Source organism: Eublepharis macularius, chromosome 2, assembly GCF_028583425.1.
Source record: "Eublepharis macularius isolate TG4126 chromosome 2, MPM_Emac_v1.0, whole genome shotgun sequence".
In the NCBI taxonomy this organism is placed as follows: domain Eukaryota; kingdom Metazoa; phylum Chordata; class Lepidosauria; order Squamata; family Eublepharidae; genus Eublepharis; species Eublepharis macularius.
In genome coordinates, this window is record NC_072791.1 from 28,863,396 (window position 1) to 28,888,414 (window position 25,019).

At 42.7% G+C, this 25,019-nt stretch overlaps 2 protein-coding genes across 2 annotated transcripts in view; both read right to left on the reverse strand.

The window, feature by feature from the left end:
* Positions 1-3,227, reverse strand: part of PAPOLA (poly(A) polymerase alpha) — a 40,956-nt gene extending 37,729 nt beyond the window's left edge. Inside the window, exon 1 of the mRNA XM_054970645.1 lies at positions 2,582-3,227. Coding sequence (XP_054826620.1) covers positions 2,582-2,589 — 8 coding nt within the window. The 5' untranslated portion in view covers positions 2,590-3,227. The remainder of the gene's footprint in view (positions 1-2,581) is intronic.
* Positions 3,228-4,234: 1,007 nt separating this feature from the next.
* AK7 (adenylate kinase 7) overlaps positions 4,235-25,019 on the reverse strand; it is a 49,522-nt gene continuing 28,737 nt past the window's right edge. Inside the window, exons 11-18 of the mRNA XM_054971611.1 lie at positions 24,563-24,691; positions 22,264-22,414; positions 19,844-19,972; positions 17,584-17,652; positions 16,139-16,336; positions 13,410-13,630; positions 8,801-8,959; positions 4,235-5,699 (exon numbers count right to left, since the gene is read on the reverse strand). Coding sequence (XP_054827586.1) covers positions 5,661-5,699; positions 8,801-8,959; positions 13,410-13,630; positions 16,139-16,336; positions 17,584-17,652; positions 19,844-19,972; positions 22,264-22,414; positions 24,563-24,691 — 1,095 coding nt within the window. The 3' untranslated portion in view covers positions 4,235-5,660. The remainder of the gene's footprint in view (positions 5,700-8,800; positions 8,960-13,409; positions 13,631-16,138; positions 16,337-17,583; positions 17,653-19,843; positions 19,973-22,263; positions 22,415-24,562; positions 24,692-25,019) is intronic.

Here is a 25,019-nt window from a genome sequence, read left to right on the forward strand (position 1 = left end):
ACTCATGACTTATTCATTACAACACTAAAAAGAAGTCCAGTAACACCTTTAGATTTTTTTTTTAAAATCCAGCATGAGCTTTTGTGAGTCAGAGCTCACTTAATCAGAAGTGTGAAGTGTCCATCTAAAGTATCTAAGTATATATTGAGAGTTCAAAGAACAGAACTGGGAGTTTAAAGAGAGGTCAGTGTAAAACACAAACCAAAGAGTAATCATTCCATTCAGAGGGGCAAGAATCACGACCAAAAGTAGATAGGCAGAACAGGACAGAGGCTCTCACCTACTCTGAATGTTAGATTCTTCTTTGATTTGATTGATTTACAATGGCCTCTCCTTGCAACTTCTCCCTACTCCCCACTTCTGTTGCTTGAACTCCAATAGTTTGGGATGGAAACTTCATGTAACTGATGAACTGAACTCTAACTCATGAATGTTTATACTGGAATATCATCTTCAAATCTTTAAGCTGAAACTAGACACTTGTTTTATTCTGCTATGATACAGCTACTCCTTTGGGCATTACTATACTGTCTTGTCATTCCAATTCCTAAACCTCTGTAATTTACAAGCAAGGCAAGATAGCAATGCCATCCCCTTATAAAACAGTGATGCAGACAGTCTATTCTCTCAAAAAAAACTTAACAGTTCAAATACAACTAGGATATTTAATTATTACAGCATCTTTATAAAGTTTCATGCTACTGTGTATTTCACCCACTGTTTATTTCCCAGAACAGTTCTACTGAAATTAGTCTCTTCCAATCCTAGGAAAACAAGAATTTATGTTAGCATTGCTAGATATACACTGCCACTATCTTTCATTTCAGTGTGCTACTACAATTTTATTCAGTCATTTAAAAGCTAGTATAGGAAGGGCAGTTTAAACCCACACCTCTTTGATCAGCTTAAAACTTGTAATACCTCAAAAGCCACTTAAATACACAAGTCTTTATTTCATCCACATGTTTCATTAGGCCTGCAGTCTCATGTATGCTGACCCATGTCCTTGATAGGATTTACTTCCAAGAATACATACATAGGACAGGGCTGCATGTCACCTTGAGGCCAATTTTTTTTTCCTAAACTATTTGTTGTGTATTGCAATTGTAGTTTATTGTGCTATTCAAACTGTCTTTGAACACACATCAAAAGATCTCAAAACAACAACTGATCCCAATAGTATGAAACCCCATTACATTACAATAAACAAATATATACTCACAATGGTCAAGAATTATTTACCTAACATATAACACCACACACCAATATGGCAAAGTTCACCACAGGCAGAAGTTACCTTAGTTTTTATACTACAACAGAACTGGAACACATAACCAACCCTTCAGTATAGGGCACATATAACTTGAAAAGTACAACACTAAGTTCTTTTAAATTATACAGCCTCAATACATTTTTATGAGCAAGATCTGGATCCAATAGCACTTTAAAGACCAGCTAGATTACCAAGGTCTGAGCTTTCAGAAGAAAGGAGCTTTGATGCTCGAAAGTGCATACCCTGGAAATCTAGGTGGTGTTTAAGGTGCTCTTAGACCCAGACCTTGCTCTTCAACTGCAAACCAATACGGCTACCCACCTGAAACTAAAATATATCTTTAAAACTCCTATACTTCCGTACATAAATACGCAAAAAGCCTTAAGTATGTCCGACGTTAAAAAACACATGCCAACAAATTCAGAAGAAAAGTATAACAAACACTCCCTACAATTCAATGCCCTAGCATGGCAAGGCCAAATAAAAACAAAGGGGGAGGGAAACAAAAGAAAGAAACGAGTGGGAACTTTCAACATTACACAATGTTAAAAAGGGACTGGGAAGGTAACCCTGACCCGCCCATCCCGACAGGGGAAAAAATAAACAGGGCCATGTTTCCTTTGAGTGTGAGGCCTGACTTCCATTTTCTGAGCGTGGGTGAGAAAACAACCTGCAGTTCTAAAAAAAAAATGCCGGAGTCCTTCCATTTTCACATAACATGGTTCTATTGATGTTTTCTAACATGTAGTGGGGCGGATCGGAACTGCAACCGGAGGACGACTTTTGAACCCGGGCAGCGACAGCGCTCCTGCCGCTTTCCGTCCCCCACGTTTAGCAGGCATGGCCACGACCCGGCCGACACCAGCCTGAAAGGCAAGAGCAACCGGACGCTCCCTAGGCCACAGGCAGCGATCTCTCCCCCCGCCCCGACTCCGGCCTTAGGTGGATCACGTGAGCGAGAAAACAATCCCCCGCCGGAGCAGCTGCCGGCGACGGGACACTCGGCCCAGACTGGCCGCTCGCTCCGGAGCCAAGGCCGAGCGGGCACCCTCCGCCCCACTCCCCTGTAGCTGAACACTCCGGAGTGGGGAAAGATAAGAGCGCGCCGCTGAGGCGCCAGCCCTCTCGCAGCGTGGGAGGCGAAGGGGACGGCGGGCTGCCGAGGGAGGCTCGCCTGAGGAAGAAGGGGGAGGCGGCGAGGCCGAGAGAAGCCGGGCGGCCCCGGAAGCCCTAGCTCGGGCGCCTCGAAGGGCTTTTGCGACGCCCCCCTCCCGTCCCCTGCCGCGGCCGAGCCAGGCCTCAACTTACAACGGCATCGTCTCTCCGGCTGTGGTGAAACGCCGCCAGCTCTTCCTCGGAACAGTCACTCTTCCCGCCCCTGGGACGCGGGCGCCGTGAGCATGATACGGGCCTGCCTGGGGCCCTCTCGCGGAGGGGGAGGGGAAGGAGGGACCGCTCGCTAGGGCTGGCGGTGGCTCCGGCTGCTGCTCCTGCCGCTTCTTCTTCCTCCTCTTCCCCTCCGGCCTCCTAACATGGCGCCCAGGCGCTACCACAGCAACGTTCTGGGGCGGGGGAGGGGGCAGAGGCGCGGAGAACAGCCAGTAGGCGCGCTGACGCAATCGAACCGCCCACCTCCTCCTCCCTCTGCCCTCTTGCGTCAAATGACGCAGCGAGCGCGCCTCGCGCGTGCGCGAGACACTTCACCTCCTCGCGCAGAGTCATGGGAGGGGTAGTCTTAATGGACGGCGAGGCGTTTGAAGATTTGGAAGGGCTAACGGTCGCCGCCGAGAGAGCGCATGCGCCTTTTAGAAAAAGAGGCTCGCGTGGTTGTGTCCTTTGGTGCAGCTTGAGGATGGGAGTGTTTCTTGGAGGCTGGAAGAGAGACACTCCCGTTTACATGCCCGATGGCATCGTCTGGATTTTGGTTTAATTACACATAGAAAAGACACGCTGGAAATGATAGGAATACTCAAAAGAATAACTTTTATTTATGTATTTACGTTATTTGTAGTCTGCCTTTCTCACTGAGACTCAAGGCAAATTACACTGTTACTACAGTCAATTTCAAGGATATGTCAATAAATAATAAATGCAAAGATTTAAAACGAGCAGAAATCCGGTATCGAGTTAAATAAAGTAGAAGCCGTTCTGATATATTCAACAACATGGAACACCCCTGTAGGACCATGTGTAAAGCAACAGCACATAAATGTGTTAATAAGAAATCCCAAAATGTAGCAATAGGGTTATTCAAGTTGTTCAGACTACCGCGTGGGGGTGGGGGTGGGGGGATGATCAGAGGGGAAGGATGCATTAACCACGTGCAGAGATAGTACACCCAGGCTATAGTACATAATATAAAAGAATGTCTATAGTACATACTATAATAGCCTATGTGTACTATCTCTGCACATGGTTAATGCAGAATGGAATGGCCGTTGCTCTCATGCCCTGCCTGTAAACTTCCCAAAGCTGTGTGACTGACCGCTGAACTAAATGGACTGTGATAAAGCTCTTATAAATATAAATACTTGGAATAATATAGCCAATGAAAATTTTCAAGATCAGCCTGCTTGGGATATTAATTAGTACCTTAGTTATTAGTACAGTCTGTCAAAATATCCATAAAGGTCCTCATAAGCTAGGAAAGTACACACAGGGATAACATATTTGTGCTCTGTGGCAATACATACTGAGCACACACACATACATTGCAAAGAGTTGATTGTGGATTAAATGTCATGCCAGTAAGCTGAACTGGCTCTAAGGCAGCTAGTGAACAGCAGAGCTACACAGCTACCAGGTGCTGGCAAGAAGCCATTTGTGTGCTTTGTCATTTTAAGGATGATGAAATCTCATGAAGCTGAAAATGACTGATAGGCTAATTACATTTGTTCTCATGATGTCATGATATATGTCATGCTGGAAGGAAGGCAGTGGGAGGGCTTCTGGTGTCCTGGCCTCACTGACAGTCCTTTAGATGGCACTGGATTTCTAGCCACTGTGTGTGACAGAATGTTGGACTGGATGGGCCACTGGCCTGATCCAACATGGCTTTGCTTATGTTCTTATGCTTATGTTCTTATACTTATTTTTTAGACACAATAGATTTTAGTTCCTGTTTGCCTGATCAGAAAGAAAAAAAAAAGATGCAGAAAAAGCTAACTAACATGATCGAGGAATGGGAGAAACCTTCCTGAAAGGGGGCGGGGGGGGGGACTAAAATCAATGTGGAATTCATTACTACAATACGCAGCACTGATACTAATTTATATACACGCACACACAGCAATTGCAAACTTAACTGAAACTTCCATTTTCTGAGGCAATGCACTTTGAATTACCAGATTCTGGGTGCAAATAGAGGGTGAATGTTACTATCATGTCCTGTCTGTGGCTTTCTCAAACGCAACTTCTTACCCAATGTAGCATTCTGTTTCTAATGCTAGAAGGACCTCTGATGTGATTTGGCACAGCAACTCTATTGTCCTGATGTTCTTCTACTTTAGTGTTTAATTATACATTACATGCAAATATATATATATATAACTAAACCCAATCAGTTTTTTAAAGAAAAAAACACATTCAGAGTGGATGATTTACAATGAAGAAGGAGTATGGAAGAAAGGGATTTTGACCCTTCCCTGAATGCCTATGCATTGGTTTAAATCCCTCCACCTGCTCTTGATTCCTGCCCATATTGCTCCATGTGCACCTAAAATTAGAGATCACAGTACTTTGCCAAACTGCCAAAAAACATCTTTGAAACTACCCCAAGATGCATAACAGTATCTTGTTCTTTAAATGTAAACATCACAACACTTTATGTGAAATTCTTCTCACCTCTACTGTGAAATCAGACTAGTTGTTGTGGACATTAGAAAAGCCAAATGGATTAAAAAACAACAGGCAAGGAATGCCATTGCTCAGTACCAAGGAGGTGTCCTAGACAGTGCTGAAGGATACATGCATGTATTTTAAAAAGTGATTTCTTGAGCATTTTCTTGTTAATTTTGGCCTGATCTGAATGCTCCTTTGCACATGCTCATGGGATGCCATCTGATGTGACTTTTATTCCTGAACAGCAAATCTTGCATCACATCCCATGCGGGTGTTCAATTCCTATAAATTCCTAAAAAGGCAACATTGGGCTTAAAGGGGCAAGAGACCCTTTCAGGTCATCGGATTCCTGATGAGCTTCTCTGGATCTGCTATCACTGTACTTTTTTGAGGAAGATTGAATTGATCTGAAAAGAAACTGCAGATACCATCATGCAATCTTTTATTTCATCATCACGCCCCCCCCCATTTTACAATAATAATAGTTTATAAAGGAATATAGTATGGTGTCATTATGGCTTTTAATGCAAATGCATTGGCGCACTTCTTAGTCAAATTCAGGATTATTCTTGAAGAGATATTCTGCCTGTTGATAAAACAATGCACAGTGAAATACAGGAAAGAAATTTGAGAGCCAGCTTGGCATAGCTATTAGAGTGGTGGAATAGAGCTTGGAACAACTGGGTTCAACCCCCTTCCCTCCCCCTGCCCCTGCCCCTGCCCACTCTGCTGTTGAAGCTCACCTGGGACCTATCATAATCTCTCAACATAACCTACTCCACAGGGCTGTTGTCATGAGAATAAAGTGGAGGAGAGGAGAATGATGCGATATGCTGCTATGGTTCCTCACAAGGGAGAAAAGTGGGGTATAAATAAGCATATGCGTCCTTGAATTAACTGAAAAGGACTGTGTTCAAGCTGTCCATGGCTCTGGTATACCTGCAGTGCTGGACAGTGCCTTGTACTGAAATAGCTATCATGGCACCTTCTGCTTGACATGGCCCTCCCTCATACTTTAGTACCTGCTGCTGGCAATCCCATTATGAAAAGCTGACCACCCAAATTAGGTTGCATAAGGAGATGTTGGGCAGACTGCCAACGAGATGACATCAACTGAGATGGTCTTCCTTCCTAATTTTGTGCTGTTCAAAAGGCCTTTGCGTGTCACACTACTAGACGGCATCTGAGGGGGTTTAGCATTCAGGTAACACAGCATTAGTCCATGTTCCGCTGTGGTGTCACGGTTAGCGTCGCACAAACTTCTGCCACAGAAGCTTGCTGTGAGTGACATTGGGCCAATTACACACTCATAGCCTAACCTACCTCACAAATGGAAGAGAAGAAAATGATGTTAAGCTGCTTTGGGTCCTCGTTGGAGGAAAAGCAGGGTATAAATTAAGTAAATAAATAATTTCAGGGTCCTCAGAGAACAACTGAATGAGGAAACACCTAAAGCAACTTTAATATGAAGAGCAACTAAGAGAACGTCCCTAAGCGGTCTACTAAGAATCTTTTTCTGGCCCATTTAATGGGGCTTACTCCCAGAAAAGTGTTCTCAGGACTGCACTGCAAAACACCTTGTACAGCAGTCTCCAAGCCTTGGTCTACAATGAAGGTCATGTGATCAAGGTAGACTCTCAGAACTACATGTTCCCTGACACTATTAATAAGGAAATGTCTTTAAATTATAAATTCTCTCACTAGAGCTGAACACTAATTTTAGTTGATGCACTTGCAGTGGAGTCCTAAGCGCAGTGAGTAGATCTCCTTAGGATTGCTCTCTTTATCAGGAGTCAGAGTCAAGGAGGGATAACGTTGCCAGGGCAGGCAAGTTTTGGGGTTCTTGTTAAGATGCTGTTTGTGCTCTCCCAACACAGGTAAAGGCAACAGCCAAGTGAACACAGCAGCTGTTCCTAGTCACTTCTCTTTCACCTCCCTGCCCATTTACCTCCCTTCACATCTAGAAGCAGCAGCCACCACTAGCACATCATCTGCCTTCTTCCTCTGGGTGTCAACTGCCATGGCTGCTCCCAGACAACCAAAGACAGGATATAGAGAGGAAGAGGAAGCTGCCACATCCGCCTGTGGCAGTGGCATGTGTTTCACAGAACAGAGGAAGGGTGGGCAGGCACAATCCTTCTGGACTTGATAATAAAGGAAGTAGCCCAAGGCTCTTACGAGGCATACTGGGGTATTCAAAATAAAACAAAAATCTAGTGGCACCTTAAAAGCCCAACAACATGGATCTCAATATCAGCTTCCACGGATCACAGCCCTCTTTGTCAGATAAATATATGATGGAAAACCAAAGTGAGGGATTTTTAATGTGACATGATAGTCTAAAATGGCTGCCCCCTTGCAACCGTACTGGGGGACGCAGCCTGATTTTTCACAATGTCACAACCAAAATCAGTTTCCAGAGCCAAGTATTTCATCTTGAAAGGAACATTGATTGTGCAGCTGCTATTTTTAGGCAACTGGTGGGGGAACTCTTTACTGGTAAGGATGCTAGGGTAGACATGGGTCACCATAAGACTCTTAATCAATGTTTCTACAACATGGCTAGGATTCCACGTTTGTAAATAAAAAAAGCACAAATCCAAAACTTCCCTTCCACTGTCAGGAGTCTTGCTATTGCTTAGTCAGAGAAGGGTTCCTCCATGTCAGAAAGAATCCTCACTTAGGAGAAGGGAAAGAGCAAGAGTCCAGTAGCACCTATAAGACTAACAACATTTGTGGTAGGGTATGAGCTCATACCTTACCACAAATATTGTTAGTCTTATAGATGCTACTGGACTCTTGCTCTTTTATGCTGCTACAGGCAGATTAACACGGCGACCCATTTTGATCTATCTCCTTCGGAGAAGGGAGTAACTGGATCCCAGCCTTGCTTAGATATAGTGTAGTCTAAAACAAGAAAAGCCCAGAGGCACTTTAAAAACTTCATTTATGGTGGCACCCGCTTTCCCAAGCCCCCTTCGATTATTTTCAATTAGCAGTGAGATTTATATTAAAAAGTACAAACAGACAGAAGGGTGAAGGAGGAGACAGCCATTACAGAAGGCCCAATTTCCAAGTGTTACATCACACTGCTGAACAAAGAGAAAAGGAAGAGCCTTTGGAAAGAGCAAAAGATCCAATCAGAGTGGGTGTGGACCACTCCTAGCTATTGATGAAGGAATCTGAATAATGTAAAAGGAGGGATAATTACTTTATGAAGAATACAGTGCCCACCAATGTTCAGATTTCATCTTCTCTAGCTAATTCAAGAACAGCTGGGGGTGGTCCACACCCACCTTGATTGGATCACTCTGGTCTTTTGACTAGGTCTCACTTTCATCTGTGCTCTGTCATGTATTTAATAACAGACAGCCAGGTCTTGGGATAATGGGCCTTCTGACTCTAACTTTGGGAATAAATCTTTCGGCTAACTGATGGTGCAGTCCTAAACAGAGTTAGGCCCGCTGACTTCAATGAAGGACATAATTCCGCTTAAGATGCAGAATTATGCCTCAATAAAGATGGGTGAGTTGACTGAACACGGCCAACCTAATTCTTCTCACCGTGTCTTAAGCTGCAATAGATTTGTAAGATTTCAAGATGTCTTTGTTCTTTTGGCTGCAGAGGACTAACCCCGCGTCCCCATTGGAATGTACACATCCGGAGAACACGTCAGCACTCCCTTACCAGAAAATCCACTGGGTCGTCTGGTCTGACCATGCAGCATACGTTCAGCCCTTGCATCAGCGTGGGCATGACGTGCTTCATTAAATAGTTTCTCAAGGGGATGGACTGAGCTTCCAGAAGCTCCTGTTCCTGCCGCTTCACTTCTTCTAAACGTTTATTCTAGGGAAGTACAGGAAGGAGGGGGGAATTATGCATATATATTCACTCTCTCACTAAATGGCATTCACTGAATTCTATCTTTGTGGTTTCTGGGAAAGAAAGCAAATAACACAGAGTTTAGAAAGTGTGCGTTGAACACATACGCACTGGATGTTATTGAATGTGAGTGATAAGATAAGACATTCCTTTGGTGGGACACATATTTGGCTTCAGTTTCCCTGTTCCAGTCTCTATTAATCCCACCCACCCCCTTTCGCAATTTCTATAATCCTGTAATGGCCGAATTGAAACTCCTTTTATAATTGCACAGAAAGCAGTGATGGAACAGATGAAATCTTTTTTTGTTGTCAGAAGCATCAGGCTTAATAATAATAATAATAATAATAACAACTGCACTTACGTACGGCTCTTCTTGACAAATTAGTGCCCCACTCAGAGCAGTGAACAAAGTCAGTGTTATTATTATCCTCACAATACAGCTGGGGCTGAGAGGAGTGGCTGAACTCATGGCAGTCGAACCAGCAGAGTTCTGATTTGCAGCCTGACCACTTAACTGCGATGCTACAGCAACTCTCAGACTTGACAAGCCCTTAGACCTGCTCCACTTTCATGCAAGCAAATGACATTATATTGGTATCCTTAAGGACACATTCCTAGGAGGAATCCCAACTGCATAACATCAGTTTTACTTCTCAGAGTCTCTATAAACAAGACATCTTAAACGGGTAATATCAAGTGAAAGATTTTACACTTATTCTCCCATTGTGGATACACATGCACTGCTAGGGAGACAGATACACTTGAATATAAGACCACACAAAGTAAGTCACTTGAGCATCTCTGTGTAAGATGTCTTGTGTAAAGAGGCTCTCAGTAGAACTGCTTAGGATCGCTCCTATAGAAGAGGAGGCACAGTCAGTTTACGAAAGAGAGGTGGTACCATTGTTCATCATCCAACGCATTCCCAACTAAAGGAAAAAAGTTTTACATAACTGGCTGTGAGTTCTTGAGATCAATTCTAAATCTAAATAGATGCTGCTAGAAGATAACGTCATATATCTAACACATTGTGTATATGCCAAACTGAAAATACAAGCAAAACAGCAAATGTCTGAAGCCTGCTTCAAACACATGTATGCATTTCCATGTAGATCAGGTGTCTAGGCTGAAAATCCCATATCAACTGTGTATAGATGTTTTGTCTGTTTTATTCTGTCTGTGTGATAATCTACCCTCAGCCTGGAATTTTGTACAAGCGCATGCTGTACAGGAGACCTAAGAGAGGGGAAAGACCATATCTTAGTAAAATTAGAGCACACACATGGAAGAGATGGCTTGCAGTTTGAGAATGGTCCTAAACTCATCTCTGTCCCTGGATAAGATGGTGTCAGAGGGAGCAAGGAGCGCATTTTACCATCTATGGTTGGTTGGCAAGCAACTAATCTGGTCACTGTCACATTTGACAATGACATCCATACTAGATTACTGTAGGTGGTCAGGAAACTTCAACTCGTTCAGAATGTGGTAATTAGAAAGTTGAGCAGACCTTTCCACAAATGAGTGGATTAAACCAATGTGGTATCGGTTCCATTGGCTACTGGTGTGTTTCTGAGCACAATTCAAAAGTGCAAGTTTTCGTCTTTAGAATTCTAAATAGTTTGGATACCCAAAGGACCTTCCTTCCACCTGTATGCTCCTGCCTTGCTCTAAGGTCATCTGAAGGGGCTGTAAACATGGAATGAAGTAAACAATAAAATATTATGTAAATATGGGGAAACCACCTGATCTCAGGTGATCTGGTGGAGGAACCATGCAAGGCCTTTTTAGTGGCTGCCCCTGGATGGAGCATCCCTTTCTCAAGAGCTTTATCATGACTTCCTTGCTATGCTACAGGCCTCCTGGAATGTTTTAAAAACATGCCTGTTCCACAAGGTGTTTGAATAGGATTTAATGTTATCCTTGGGTTTTATCCTGTTTTTGTTTTGTTCGCTTAATGATTTTATGGATAATATTGGATTTTATGTGTTTTAACTTTGCAAGCTGATTTTACGGGAGGGCCTGGGGCTCAGCGGCAGAGTACCTGATTGATTTATTTGATTTATTAGATTTACAGCCTGTGCTCCTTGCAAGAAGGCTCGGGGCGGGTCACAACATCTCAATCATATAAATACAAGAACAGAAATACATAAGCAGATACAACAGCACGATAAATACATCATAAGATCCAGTATAAATACAAAAAATTACAAAATATAAAATTTCTCCAAGATATGGCATTCTGTATACAATCTAGTAATAACCCTCAGTCACTGCAGGCAGATACGGGGAGGAATGTCCCAAGCTCAGCCCACAGCATCTCCAGCTAAAAGGATCAGGGAGTAGTTGATGCAAAAGACCTGTGCCTGAGACCCTGAACAGACGCTGCTGGACTGAGCGGACAATACTAACCATGATGGACCAAGCAGTCTGATTCAGTAAAATAAAGTTTCATCTCTGTCAGTGCATTCCCTAATATGGAAATGCAGGATATAAATGATTTCATTAAATAAATGCTTTGCATCAAGAGGCTACAAGGTGTAGTCTCTGGTCTTTCCCGTTTAACGTATTTCAGGTAGCAGGTACTTAGAGAGATTCTTCTCTGCCTGAGACCGTAGAGAACTCCTGCCATATTAAGCTAGATAGATCAATGGCCTGACTCAGGATAGATCAGTTTCATATGTTCAAATGTGTTCTTTAGCCATCATTTCCAAACACCCTGGTACGTTTAAGTATTTGGGAAATATTTAAATACTTGGGAGGCAATCTTATTATATCAATGGCAGTTCAGAAATACATGTAGGACTGAGCCACATAAAGCCACAATATTAGGACTACCAAAACAGAAATTGTAATGTTTTGCATGTAGATACGTTTCTGTTTTTTTTATTTCTGCTAATTAATGTGGGTTATTTAATGTTTCTTACTGTGGGTTTAAGTGCAGGTCTCAGAGGAAAGAAGGAGGGGGGCTGGATGGGTGAGTGAGGTGTGCTGCGACTGGATAGTAGCTGTACTCTAGGGGGCAAGTGAACTGCAGTTTTTAGGCTGAGTGCTGAGGGAAAGTATTCATTCTGTCTAAATCAGGCAAACTGTGTGTAAGTCTGGGTCTGTCTGTGTGTTCCTCAAAGAGGTAATTCTATCCAGGTCAGGCAAACTGTGTGGAAAAGCCTGAGTGAATTTATGTCTGTGCGGATGAGAGGAGTGTTTATTCTGTTAGCGAAGATCTGTGTGGGAAATAAGTCTTTGTGACTGGGTCTGTGAATTAATATACCTTTAATAATATTTAACTATTTTTGAAACCACCAAGCTTATGAACTATTCTGAAACTGATATGCTTATCAATACTCTGCAACCATCACACATATGTACTTATACATAAATTTTACTTCTGATTAAGCAAAATGCCTGTTTCATCTGAAATATAATCCTTTTTTTTTTAACCATACAGCCACCCTCACGCACTGACCATTCTGTCATAGTACCATCTAGACAAAGCCTTCCTATATTACCAATTAAACTAAAGAAATCTAAGGCAAAAGCCTTTGCCAGCAGCACAAACTTTTTGTGAGGCAACAGGGTAAAACAACCACAGGTGGGGTTAGCAGTGAGATTCAAACCCCAAAGGGAAGGTGTTCTTAAGGTTAAAAAAAATCCTAGGTAAAATAGAGAACACCTGAAGCTCTGCGTGTGTGGGGAGAAAAGAATAGTATTGGTTGTGACTAGGGTCCTCCCTAGGTAAAAGTATAAGGTAACATAAGGAGGAGTTTCAATAAAGGTCCAAAGGCAGGTTTAAAATGAAAAACCTTACAAAGATGCTTTTTGGATCTTACTATCCAATTGGAAAGCTAGAAGTACTTGAATATACCAAAGTGAGGCTCTATTTTGCCCATATATAGTGCGCTTGCCTTTTCATTTCTCAATGAACTTCTGGTTTCCTCTAGAGGGGAAGGAGCAGTGCAATAGACAAATCCCACTGGAATCCATTCACTATGTAGCTATTGCTCTTCCTGAGCACATGCATTAGAAAGGAAGTAACAAATCTCTTGCCTTTTTCATTGAGACAGTAAGTTCTCTTCCCCTCAGTAAATGTACTCAAGAGAGACAGCAATGGTACTCCATGTGAATAATTATGTTCTCAGTTTTGCTCTCTCTCACCTGCAATAGGTATTTCCCTCTTTGTAGGTTGTATAAAGTGCTGTTAAGTCACAGCTGACATAGCAACCCTGTAGGGTTTTCATGGCAAGAGACATTCAGAGGTGGTTTGCCATTACCTTCCTTTGAATAGCAATCCACTTCTTCCAAGATCAGATGAGACACGGCTAGCCTGGGCTATCCAGGTCAGGGATATTTGCAGAAGGGATGAAGAAAACAAAGTTCTACTTCTGTTAGAATTATCTATATGGGAATCACTTACCCAGTCCTCCCAGTTTGCCAGTTTCTGAGCCCTTTCCTCAGCTTCTTTTCGTTCCAGTTCAGCTTTTTCTTGAGCTTCTTTGCGAAGACGTTCTTCAGCTTGATTCCGTTCGAGTTCTTCCTTTTCTTCATCTGTCAAACCATAATTTCGAGGGTTGCCAACATCCTTGATGATTTCCTTCACTATAAATCTGTTTTCCACATCTTCAAACTTTGATACATCTTTCAAGCAAGGAAAACAGAAATGAAGGAACTGTTTAGTTATACCACCGAAATACCTTATTTTTTCCTCCCAAAGTAACCTAATTAAAAAAGCATACTGAAGACATCACAGTGCAAGCAGATATACGATTTCTCCATTAACAGGGCACATGAATATTGTTTCAAATATTGCAAGCGTATTGGAAAGGACCATATATTTTTATTTAACAGTATCCTTGACTGGTTGATGCCATTTATATTGTATGTACCCCACACACACACAAACGATATTGCCATGTGAGTAGTGTGAATTGTTATTCAGTTCTACAATACTCTTTTTTTTCCTGATCGCCAGATATTTGGACAATCTGCAATCAATATTGCAATCCACTGCAATCTGCAATATAGATCCAAAGTCCTGTAAGCAGAAGTCTCCTCAGGATAAAAGCCTTTCCTTCTTTTTCCATGTAGCCCACCCCTATGCCATTCAAAAAGTTCCTCTTGAGTGTCAGGGAACACTCCGGAACAGAGTGGGAGAATGAAGTCTGGATTGCTGGAACTTGAGTGGGAAATGGAACATATGAGCCCCTCCCCCAGTGCACTTTCGACACATCCCAGTATCTTACAAGGCAGTGGCAATGAACACTGCTGACTGTGGAAGGAATATTAGGTCATTTAAATGTCAAAAGTGCATAGCAAGTACAAAATTACATGACTTTTTATATATCCATCATAATAATTATCACTCTAAACTGCCATAGAAGATAGTAATTCAAACAGGGACATCTGTGTAACTATTACTGCTTTTGCACAACTTATTTAGTCACGTATCTAGACCAGTGATTCTCAACATGGCGTCCAAGGGTACCATGATGCCTGCTGATGTACTGCCTGGTACTCACCATCCTGCCTGCTTAAAGAATCTCTTCCCTAAAGTAAAGACCAGCCCTGGCTTACTTCTACCTCACTGGAGCAGAAGATGCTTCAGAAAATCCCAGGAGGGATCACCATTCAGAAACAGCTGCCTCTATCATAGCAGGGTAGCAGCTTACAACTTTACAGTATTTCTTAATTGACTCCATATGGCAGCCATTTTGAGACTGTTCACATTATCCTTTCTTAAAATTCCAGAAGGGCCCACAGGGTCAACAAGTTTGGGGACCCCTGATCTAGACATCCATGTGATGACAGAAAATCCTCTCACATAGTTCAATTATATTTATTTACATGATTATATTTTTGGTGCATTGTATATTGTACTTTAAAGAAAAACATTCTGAGGTAGTCTCAGGTTCCACCATGGCAGTGGTGGAGCTCTGGGCATGAGTCTCCTCAGGAGGGGCCTTGTGCTCGAGCAGGCTTGGGAGTGTCCCCTGGATAGTGGAAGGAGGGGGGTATACATCACCCTCACACCCGCTCAGCCACCTACGGACCTGTCTTTCTGTATCCTCTGCTCTTCCCTCTAATCCTGCAGCATCCCTTGCCAAGTGAACTCCTCCTCTGCCTCCACACTCTCTCTCTACAACCACTCCTACACAACCCACCATGACCTCTTTACTGAGCCTGCCTTTATAGGGATTCTTCCAGCTTCCCCCTCCCTTCCTCCCAGGCTCCCTCCCAGCCCTGGGTGGCTTGCACATGATGCCATCCAGCTGGGGATGCTCTCAGGTGTTCCTCCTCTGGTTCCAGTTCCTCCCTGCTCTCCTATCCTTTCTTGCAGGATGGGGCTAGCGGGGCCTTTCCAGGTGACACAGCTCGGCCACCTCCATCTGTGTTCGTGAGGTGCCATACTGGCCTCCTGGGTTCTGGTCGGCCCCCTGGGGTGGATGTCGGTTTGGCAGTGCGTGCCTGGCCAGCCGCCCAGGCTGGCTCTGTTTCCCCTTCACTCCCTGCCAGCTGGGACTGAGTTGCCTCCCCCAAGCTCTCTGTGCCTGTGGCAAGGGTGCCATTGGTCCTCAGACTGGGGATCTATGGCAAGTCCAGGGTGCTCGGGGTTTTCGTCCCTGGACAGGTAGTTTTCTCAATGCATGTTGAGTCTCACTTTACAAAATAGAGAGGTGGTTTCCAGTCACAATCAACTCACAGCTGCAATCACCTCACAAACCCCTTTACTGGGCAGCACACACTGAGAAACAAGAGTTTCCAAAAGGTAGAATGAAACCACAACTTGTCTCCCTGCTAGGAGTGACATATAATTCAGTTAGCTTAGTCAACTTATTTTGAAAGTTTCTCATGGCTGTTACGCAGATACCGCCTTAATTGTGATTTGCTTGCATTGCAACACAGAAAGGTACATGTTGGCTAGCCATTGCAGTACTTGGCAAATTCTACATTCTCTGTTCTTTGTCAGTTTGTCTGCAGGTTGATCCTAAAAACATACAGCGTAAAGAAATGTCAGATATCTATAAAAGTAGTCTGGCTTTACAACCTTCAGTTGTCAGAATGATATTAAGATGACACTGTACCAAAGGTTCATCTCATTGTATTAGCTGGGGCGGGGAGGGATTTAACTGTACTTTTTAATCATACCAATATGCTGTGGGTGTATTTCTAGTTCATCAAAATAGTTGAGGATAGTTTCATCTTCAACATTTATCTCTCGGAAAATGCTCAGGGCTCTCAAATACCGGTCCTGAGCATAATGGGTTCCAGCAACAACAATTTCAGGAAGATTCATTATTCGGTTCTTGAGGAAGTCGTCAGAGGCATTCAAGAAAACAATATGGTCTGAGGAAAAGAAAAAACAGAGTTGTGGGATATTATAATAATCTGCATCTATTCAGGCTGCATACTTCCTATTGCAGAACTCCAATGCATGGGGAGTCATTCAGGTTCGGTAACGGGGGGCGTGAGGCTGAGCATTCACTAAAACAAAGAGGCCACAATCTTAACAGGATCATTGCTTACCCTCTCTTCCTCTGCATGGTGTGCCCAAGGAAGGCAAGAAGGAACAGGAAAGAACTCTAAGTTTGCCTCCTTTTCAAAGGGGTCTACTTGTTATGGTGCTACCTTGCCCAAACCATTAAAATCCAGAAGCCGAACCCATGCTCATCTACTCATATTGAGCACAGAAGCATTTGCATTCAAAAAAGAAACTGATGTAAGGATCTAACTCCAAAAGGACTGGGCTCCTTTCTTGGTTTTGTAAGTGCACATCTGTTCTTCTATTTTAAACATTTGTACCCCACCTTTCAATCGAAATTGACTTCAAGATTACCTGCAATATCAACAACAAACAACAACAACATTCGATTTATATACTGCCCTTCAGGACAACTTAATGCCCACTCAGAATGGTTTACAAAGTATGTTGTTATTATCCCCACAACGAACACCCTGTGAGGTGGGTGGGGCTGAGAGAGCTCCTAGAAGCTGTGACTAACCCAAGGTTACCCAGCTGCCTTCAAGTGGAGGAGTGGGGAATTAAAGCCGGTTCTCCAGATTTGAGTCCCGCGCTCTTAACCACTATACCAAACTGGTTCTCAAGAACAATAAAATACTAATAACAATACTATTCAAAACCAAAAAACAGCAATTCAAATAAATAAAGCTTTTAAAAAAAAGTAGCCTAAGACAAGTGCCATTAAATGCCTGGGTGAATAAAATAGTTTTCATTTGTTATCTGAAATCTAATAACATCGGTGCCAGGTGAACATGTCATTTTGGGAGGTTGGGGGGAGAATTCTTCCACAATGCTGCTGCCATACAGAAGGCCTTCTCTTTAGTTACCACCTGTGGGTTAGGAGGATCGTGGTACCCCTCTCTCTGTATGGACCCTTTCCTATGCCTTTTTCTCCCCTGTCACCAGAAGTGATCCTGGTTGAAAGAAAAGTGTTGAGAGAGAGAGGCTGTGAAGAAGTAAACTCCTCCCTTCGTGCTTTTAAAAATGGGACTACCAGCTTCTTCCACCTAATGGGGACAAATCCAGGTTTAAACCCATATAACTATGATATGAAAAACTATAATCAACTTACCAGGAATTATCATTTTGTCATAGTGATGTATCTTGCCTTTCATATCATCTTCTTCTTCTTCCTCTTCCACTTAAATAATAATAATAAAAAAAGAAATTACTATGCTTCCCCTAAAGCCAACCCAGGTACCAAATCTTACAAAACCATTCTGGTATTGGCCAGTACATTTGGGGCTCAGTGGCAACATGAGACATTGGATCCAACCAGCAGGAGAAAAAGGGAGGATAGATCACCTTTTACTACCTGAGGATCACTGGACCAATACAGACAAAAGCCACATGGGATGGGAGTGTAGTAAGGATGAGAAGTGGGGCAAGAATGAATGAAAAAACTGGCCGGATCCAACTTAGTGTTGCCCCATCTCCAGACTCTGAGTAGCATCGCATGGACTGGCATGCGTTTTTTTCTCTCCTTCCTTTTCCTGAGCCCATTTTTGTACATCAAGTCTCCCCACTCTTTCACACAGCAAAGTTATGTCTGCGCTGGCATTATCACTATCCATAGTTAGCACCAAAACAGCACTTTGAAGTGGGTTTGCCAAACTATGATCTGCGCTAAACATGGTTAGCAAAAAAAGGATGGCACAAACATAAAGTTGCACCATGGTTAGCACCAAAAACAAACTGTGTGCGCGCATGCATGTGTTGGGGGGAAATTCACACACAAGAAGGAGATAGGGGCCGATTCCAGACGACTAACCTTAAGTCGCCTCATGCCGCCCTCTTCCGGATCGCGACGGGGAAAATGCGAAATATCGCGTTTCCTCGCGCGAGTTTTGCGCGACGACGCGCAAAACTCGCGCGAGGAAACGCGATATTTCGCATTTTCCCCGTCGCGATCCGGAAGAGGGCGGCATGAGGCGACTTAAGGTTAGTCGTCTGGAATCGGCCAGGGTGATAGGAGAGTATGTGGATTCTTAGGTGCTCCAAATTTCCTAACCACGGTTAAAAAATGAGGCAGTATTAACATCTGCACTGGAACTTTTTTTAGAATGACATTTCATATTTCTAAAACACTTTAAAAAGTGTGGGGGAAATCAATGAATAAAAGATTCCCCACAAAAGACAGATGGGCAAGTTGCCCTTTGCCATTACAGAACATGAGGTAGCAATACAACAGCTTATCTATGAAACCATCTGCCTTTCATGCTGTCCCTAAGGTCCCACAGGAGCAGAATTTTGGGGTGATCGATGGGGCTCTGTTGTGGGGAGGCAGTAACATTTTGTTCCTTTGACAAAAGTAACTCACATGCATGGAAAACTTTGTCTGGATCCAACCCTATGTCTCCTATTTCAGAGAGATTTTCTTAGAATAGGTTTTCTGGACTTAGCTACAATGATCAAAACTATCCATATAAGCCAAAAACGGAGGCATGAAGTAGAATCTGTGTCCAGCTTCACTGCATTTCAAAATGATAGGTTTCATGAAGATATATGCATCTTTCCAACAATTGAACAATCATTTGCAGTGCAATCCTAAGAAGATTTTCTCCAGTCTAAGCCCATTGACTTCAACGGCCTTAGACTGGAGTAACTCTATTTAGGATTGTACTGTAAGTCTAGTGACCTTAGGGAATGGATTTAAAATAAGATGGGCTGAATAAGTTAGTGACTTTTTTTGGAAAGATATTAATGCGGATCGACTGTGTTCTGTAACATCTCTATTGTACCCAGCAGCATTATCAGATGCTAATGAGGTTCTTTTTTACAAACATTTCCTAATAGCATAAGGGAAATTTGTTTTTATAAATAGTATTTCTTAAAATATTAAAAGCAATATTAATGTTGTAATAAGGATGGAACCCAATGTTACAAGTAACTTGTGATAAGGGGGCAGGGAGATGATGGACACCAGGAAGTTATCTAGACCTTTTCTTTTCCATCTTTTTCCTGCTGAAAACTGCTATACCCAAACTCCTTTTACCACTGCTAGAGGAAAAAATGAGATCTGCATCTTCTCTCCAGTGGAGGGCAGAAACATTCTGGAGTGGAAAGTTTTAGGGGGGCAGCACAAGGAAGAGGTTAAATATCCCTTTCACCTCCCTCCTCTGTCAGATTCCCTTTGGAAATCTCAACTAAATCAGAAAAACATGTAAAAGGGAAAAAAAGATCACAGAAATTAAGTGGAAATAGGGAATTCCACCCTATGAGTAGACTGCTCCCGGAATTAGGAAATGCACTGATCACACAGATTTCTACTGCATACAGCAGAGAATTAATACATAAAGAGCAGAGCAATACAGCAGAGCATTAATACTTACAGTTAAAAAGATCCTTTGCCTGGTCATAGGACTTTGGAAACCCATCTAAAACATACCCTTGATTCTTACACGGCATAGACGTCAGCATTTCCTTCATGAACTTAATCACATAGCTGTCATCCAGGCGACCTAGTTTAAAAGGGAAACATCCACAATTGTACTATTGTGTGTGCACTGGGAAGATGAGGTGCCCAGAGGGAAAAATATTTCAAATTTGTCAGCATCAATAAAAGGCTGTTTTTTACATTCCATCACATTCTAGAAGAGTTTCATTAGAAGAGATACTAGAATTTTGGAAGCCCCATCCAATTTCACTTACTCAGTATAACATATAGTTTCCTTACACAATATCTCATCAGAAGGCTTGCAAGACGGATATTTTGCATTGAACATAGGTGGCTTCTTCCAATTCCAACCACTTGTAAATTGAAGCTGCACTAGTTCTGCAGCATTTTTTAAAAACTTGTAGATAAAAGAACAAAACTCTCTAGGACTCAAATTCTACTAAAAAAATTCTAACTACAGTCTCGTGGATTTAAGTGATTTACTTCTAGGTAAATATTCATTTTTTAAAAATTAGCTCATTTATCAAAATCATCACTTCCCACGTTATTCCTCCTAGCCCTGAGTTAATCTTTCTGGATATCTGGACTGATTCCACTATACCTCGCCAAAGAAGGGACCTAATTCGCACACTCCTGATCGCAGCCAAGAATGCGATTGCAACTAAATGGAAGTCACCAGTCCCCCCAAATTTGCACATGTGGTATAGGATGGTGTGGGACCACCTTATAATGGAAAAAATATCTGACAGATTGCGACTCTCTACGAACCCATTGAAACCATCTGACTTTGCTGCCAAGTGGTTCCCCTTCTTGGACCACCTCACCAAAAATGAGTTCTTATCATCTCAGCTGCCCTTTCAAGCGATCATAAACCCAGAAGTGTGAATGGTCAAGGAGCCATTGTGGTACTGGGATAGTTATGCTATCTTGCCCGTGAAATACAGTTCAACAAATGTCTTTTATTGTATGCTTGCAGACTAGTTAAAGTATGACACCTAAGGTATATGTATTGGAAACCTCTTCTTATGTTCCAGTTGTATTATGGAAATCGTTTTGTGTATTGTTTTATGATATATATTCCTACAGTTGATGTTGTTATGCCTTACTGTTAATAAAGTTTAAAATTTAAAAAAAAAATTAGCTCATTTGTATTCTGCCCTTTCTCTAAGGACCTCAAAGTGGAATAAAAGGATTATTCTTTTTTGTCTTCACAAAAACCATGTGTTGTAGGTGAGTCTGAGAGTGAGTAACTGGACCAAGGTCAGCCTGTAAGATTTGAACTCGTCTCTCTCCAGTCCAAATCTTTAGCCACAATAGCACACGCTTTAGTTTAAGTCTCCAGCTCTAAGACATATAGAAATGTAATATAAACATTCAAGTGACATAAGTGTAATTTTGTTACTCTGTTACTGTTGATGAATTAGTTTGTCTGTTTGGGAATTTATATCCTGTACTCTTAACTCCGAAAGAACCTCTGACGCAGCTTCCAACACAGAATTAAAAACAATGATCAAAATGCAATAAAAAAACTAGCCATGAAATTAGTTGAAACCTGCCGTAAAAACAGATAAAACCAGCTACAGACTCCAAAAAACCTAGCAATTAATAATAGTGATAGAGATCTAAAATCCATGAACCCAGCATCACTAAAATAAAATAAAATAAAAATAATAGTGCTTATATACCACTCTTCTAGACAGATTGGTGCCCCACCCAGAGCGGTCAATAAGTTAGTGTTATTATTATCCCCACAACACAGCTGAGGAGCTGCTTACCCAAGGCCACCTACTGAACTCATGGCAGGAGTGGGATTTGAACCAGTAGACTGCTGAGTCGCAGCCAAGCCACTTAACTACTGTGCTACAGCAGCTGACAATATATGAGTGGGAAAGGTAATGAGGATGTCACAGACCAAGATCCAGCCCCTGCAGCTGAGCCCGTTTGCTCCTCAGATGGAGGGGGTTCTGGGGCCCCTGAGTCAACTCCTGCACAGCCTGGAGTCAGAGCCAGCACATCCTCCTTGGCCCTCTTCCTCCTCCCTTTGTGATAAAGCTGGTGCCTGCTTCCTGGGCATCATCCAGCTTCTCCCTACTGCTTCCAATAGGCCACCAAATTGCAAGCTGGTAGGAGGAGGCTCCTTAAAGGACCCAGCCCCTCCCCTCAGCTGTGAATCAGGCTGTGCTGTAAAGGCCTGTTCCCTACAGTGGCTGGCCCAATGGAATTTGTTATGGCTTCCCCATTTCCAAGGAGCGTGTCCAGAGTCAATGTCTCCCCTGCCCCTAACAGAGGGAAAAGAAGGTAGAAAAAAATAAACCCGAAGCCTTTGGGGAAAAAATAGGTGTTGGGGGGGTCTACCTCCATTTTGCTCCATGTTTTCTTTAACTGCGTCTAATAATTCCTGAATTTCTTCTAGATTATCTCCATCTTCTTCTTCTCCCTCTTCTTCCTCTTCCTCCTCCTCTTCCATTTCAGGTGATTCAATTTCTTTAGGAGCAAGAATTTTCTCCTGGAAGTGAGAAATCAAACAAAAATGCCAAAACAAACAAAAAATTAAAGGCTAAAAACCAGCCCAGGGTGGGTGGCAGAGGAATTGTAGTAAGGGCCACAATACAGGAGTTATCAGCATTTCCTCCAGCCTTTTCCAGTCTGGCTCCTATCCCACCTCCCACCTGCAGTGCAAACAAGATTGAGGTTGGCTCCAAATGAATTCCACACTGAAAAGTGTTCAGCCTTCAAAAAAATGTGTTGCTTGATACTAAGTTGTTATGAACTGAACTAGTAAATCCAGTTAAAGCTGCTCCATCTTGGATTTCTCTTTCCTCTGCAATCTTCCAGTCTCTTACTTGGCTGCCTGAAACTGGATTTCCCAGATTGCTGCACATCATGAATTTACATGAAGGATTCCAGAAAGTAGTCCCTGTAAACAAAAGTGTTCAAATGTTCCGACTTTTAAAAAGTGGTGTGTCTAGAACATTTCCCCCGCGCCTCCAAGTGCTGTGACAAAGGGACTTCATGGGAGCATCAGTATTCCAGTTAATAATCACTAAATGTATAAACTGTAAACGTTCAGTAGTCCTAATAAATATACATCTGCAATCTGGAAATGATTTGTTTGGATGCTCTCATATGTTCTCTTAGCTACAAGCTGGAATGTAAGGGCCCTGTGCCGCAGAGTGGTAAGCTGCAGTACTGCAGCCCAAGCTCTGCTCACGACCTGAGTTTGATCCTGGCGGAAGCTGGGTTCAGATAGCCGGCTCAGGGTTGACTCAGACTTCCATTCTTTGGAGGTTGGTAAAATGAGTACCCAGTTTCCTGGGGGTAAAGTGTAGATGGCTGGGGAAGGCAATGGCAAACCACCCCGTAAAAAGTCTGCCAATGGGGTCAGTAATGACTCGATGCTTGCACAGGGGACTACCTTTACCTACAAGCTGTAACATCTCTCCAAACTGTGAAATCTCATTCTTCTCATACGCAGGTTGACATTCAGCTTCCTTTATATTCAGTCCCAAATGCAGGACCCATCATCTGCTGTGTTCTCTGCCCATAAGGGGAAATTGTTTGCGTTCAAGTTGACTATCTTTAGTAGCAATAGCTTTGCTTATTAGTGTTTTTAACTGAATTATTTAATCATGCGGGGGAGGGGGGTTGTATTCTTGTATTCCATTTATCTTGATTTTAAAGTCACCGGGTTGGATCCATAGTAGTTCTAATGAAAAGCTTATAGAACGGGATTTTCCTTCCTCCAGTTTCAGTCCATTGCACCCCTTCATATTCTGCCGTGTGGTTCAGGAGATCTTCACAAAGAGCACAGGAGGGAAAGTGGGAGTCTGGGGGGAGGTGAGCAAAGATCCCCTACCCCGATGGTTGTTGTGGGTTTTCTGGGCTGCATTGCCGTGGTCTTGGCATTGTAGTTCCTGACGTTTCGCCAGCAGCTGTGACTGGCACCTTCAGAGGTGTAGCACCAAAAGACAGAGATCTCTCATTGACACTGAGAGATCTCTGTCTTTCGGGGCTACACCTCTGAAGATGCCAGCCACAGCTGTTGGCGAAACGTCAGGAACTACAATGCCAAGACCACGGCAATACAGCCCGGAAAACCCACAACAACCATCGCTCTCCGGCCGTGAAAGCCTTCGACAATACATCCCCTACCCCCTTCCAATGGAAGTAAGATTTCACTGGCATAAGTGTAATTACCAGGGTTTTTTTCTGGGAAAAGAGGTGGCAGAACTCTCAAAAGAGAAATGAGGAAGGAAACACATGGGATTCTTTGAAATTGTATTATTTTCAATCACTATTGCTGAGTATTTTCAAGAGGTGCCGGAACTCCATTCCACCGCGTTGCCCCTGAAAAAAAGCCCTGGTAATTACACCGTCTTAAAGATCCTCTTTAGATCTAACCCAGTGTATTTTCCCTTTACATTGGAGAGACTCGCTGGGGCAAATCCCAACAGTTTCCTCATCACCTTAGTTGACAATAAAACTGAGCCTTTTAGAATCTCCGCAATCTGGAGATACATAATGCAATATAAACATCTTTATTTTTAATTGCATACACAAACTAATTATTTTTTTCTGATTGTGTTTTTCTAACAGCTTCTTAAATTACTTCAGATGCACAAAGAAACAGCCCACAACAGCAGGGCTTCCTTACCAGATTTTCTATGGCTTTAGCAATCACGTCCTTTATTTTAATGTGGTGCAGCTTGTAGTGTTTGCAAAGCTTTTCTGCAATGGATGTCTTCCCTACTCCTGGAGGGCCAAGGATACAGATTTTGACAGGCTGAAAGAAAAAGGATTAAAAAGTTATTTTTTAAATGGTTGGTTTTTGTCCAGAACTATTTTAAAAAAATTATTTATTTACTTCATTTATTAGCAGCAAAAGTATGGCTAGATCAATGCAGCACAATCCATATTAGATATTATTTAGACCATCAGTTTGTAAATGTTTAACAGGAAACTGGTCTCAGTTTCGTAACATACTCTGAGAGGGACCCAACCAGCTTTTCTGCTTGTGAAAACAAAAAAAACACAGGGCTATGTGGGGGACCATGGAATGTACAAGGACAAAAGCTGTGTATGCCGGGGGTTCTAAAAGAGGGCAACTGGAC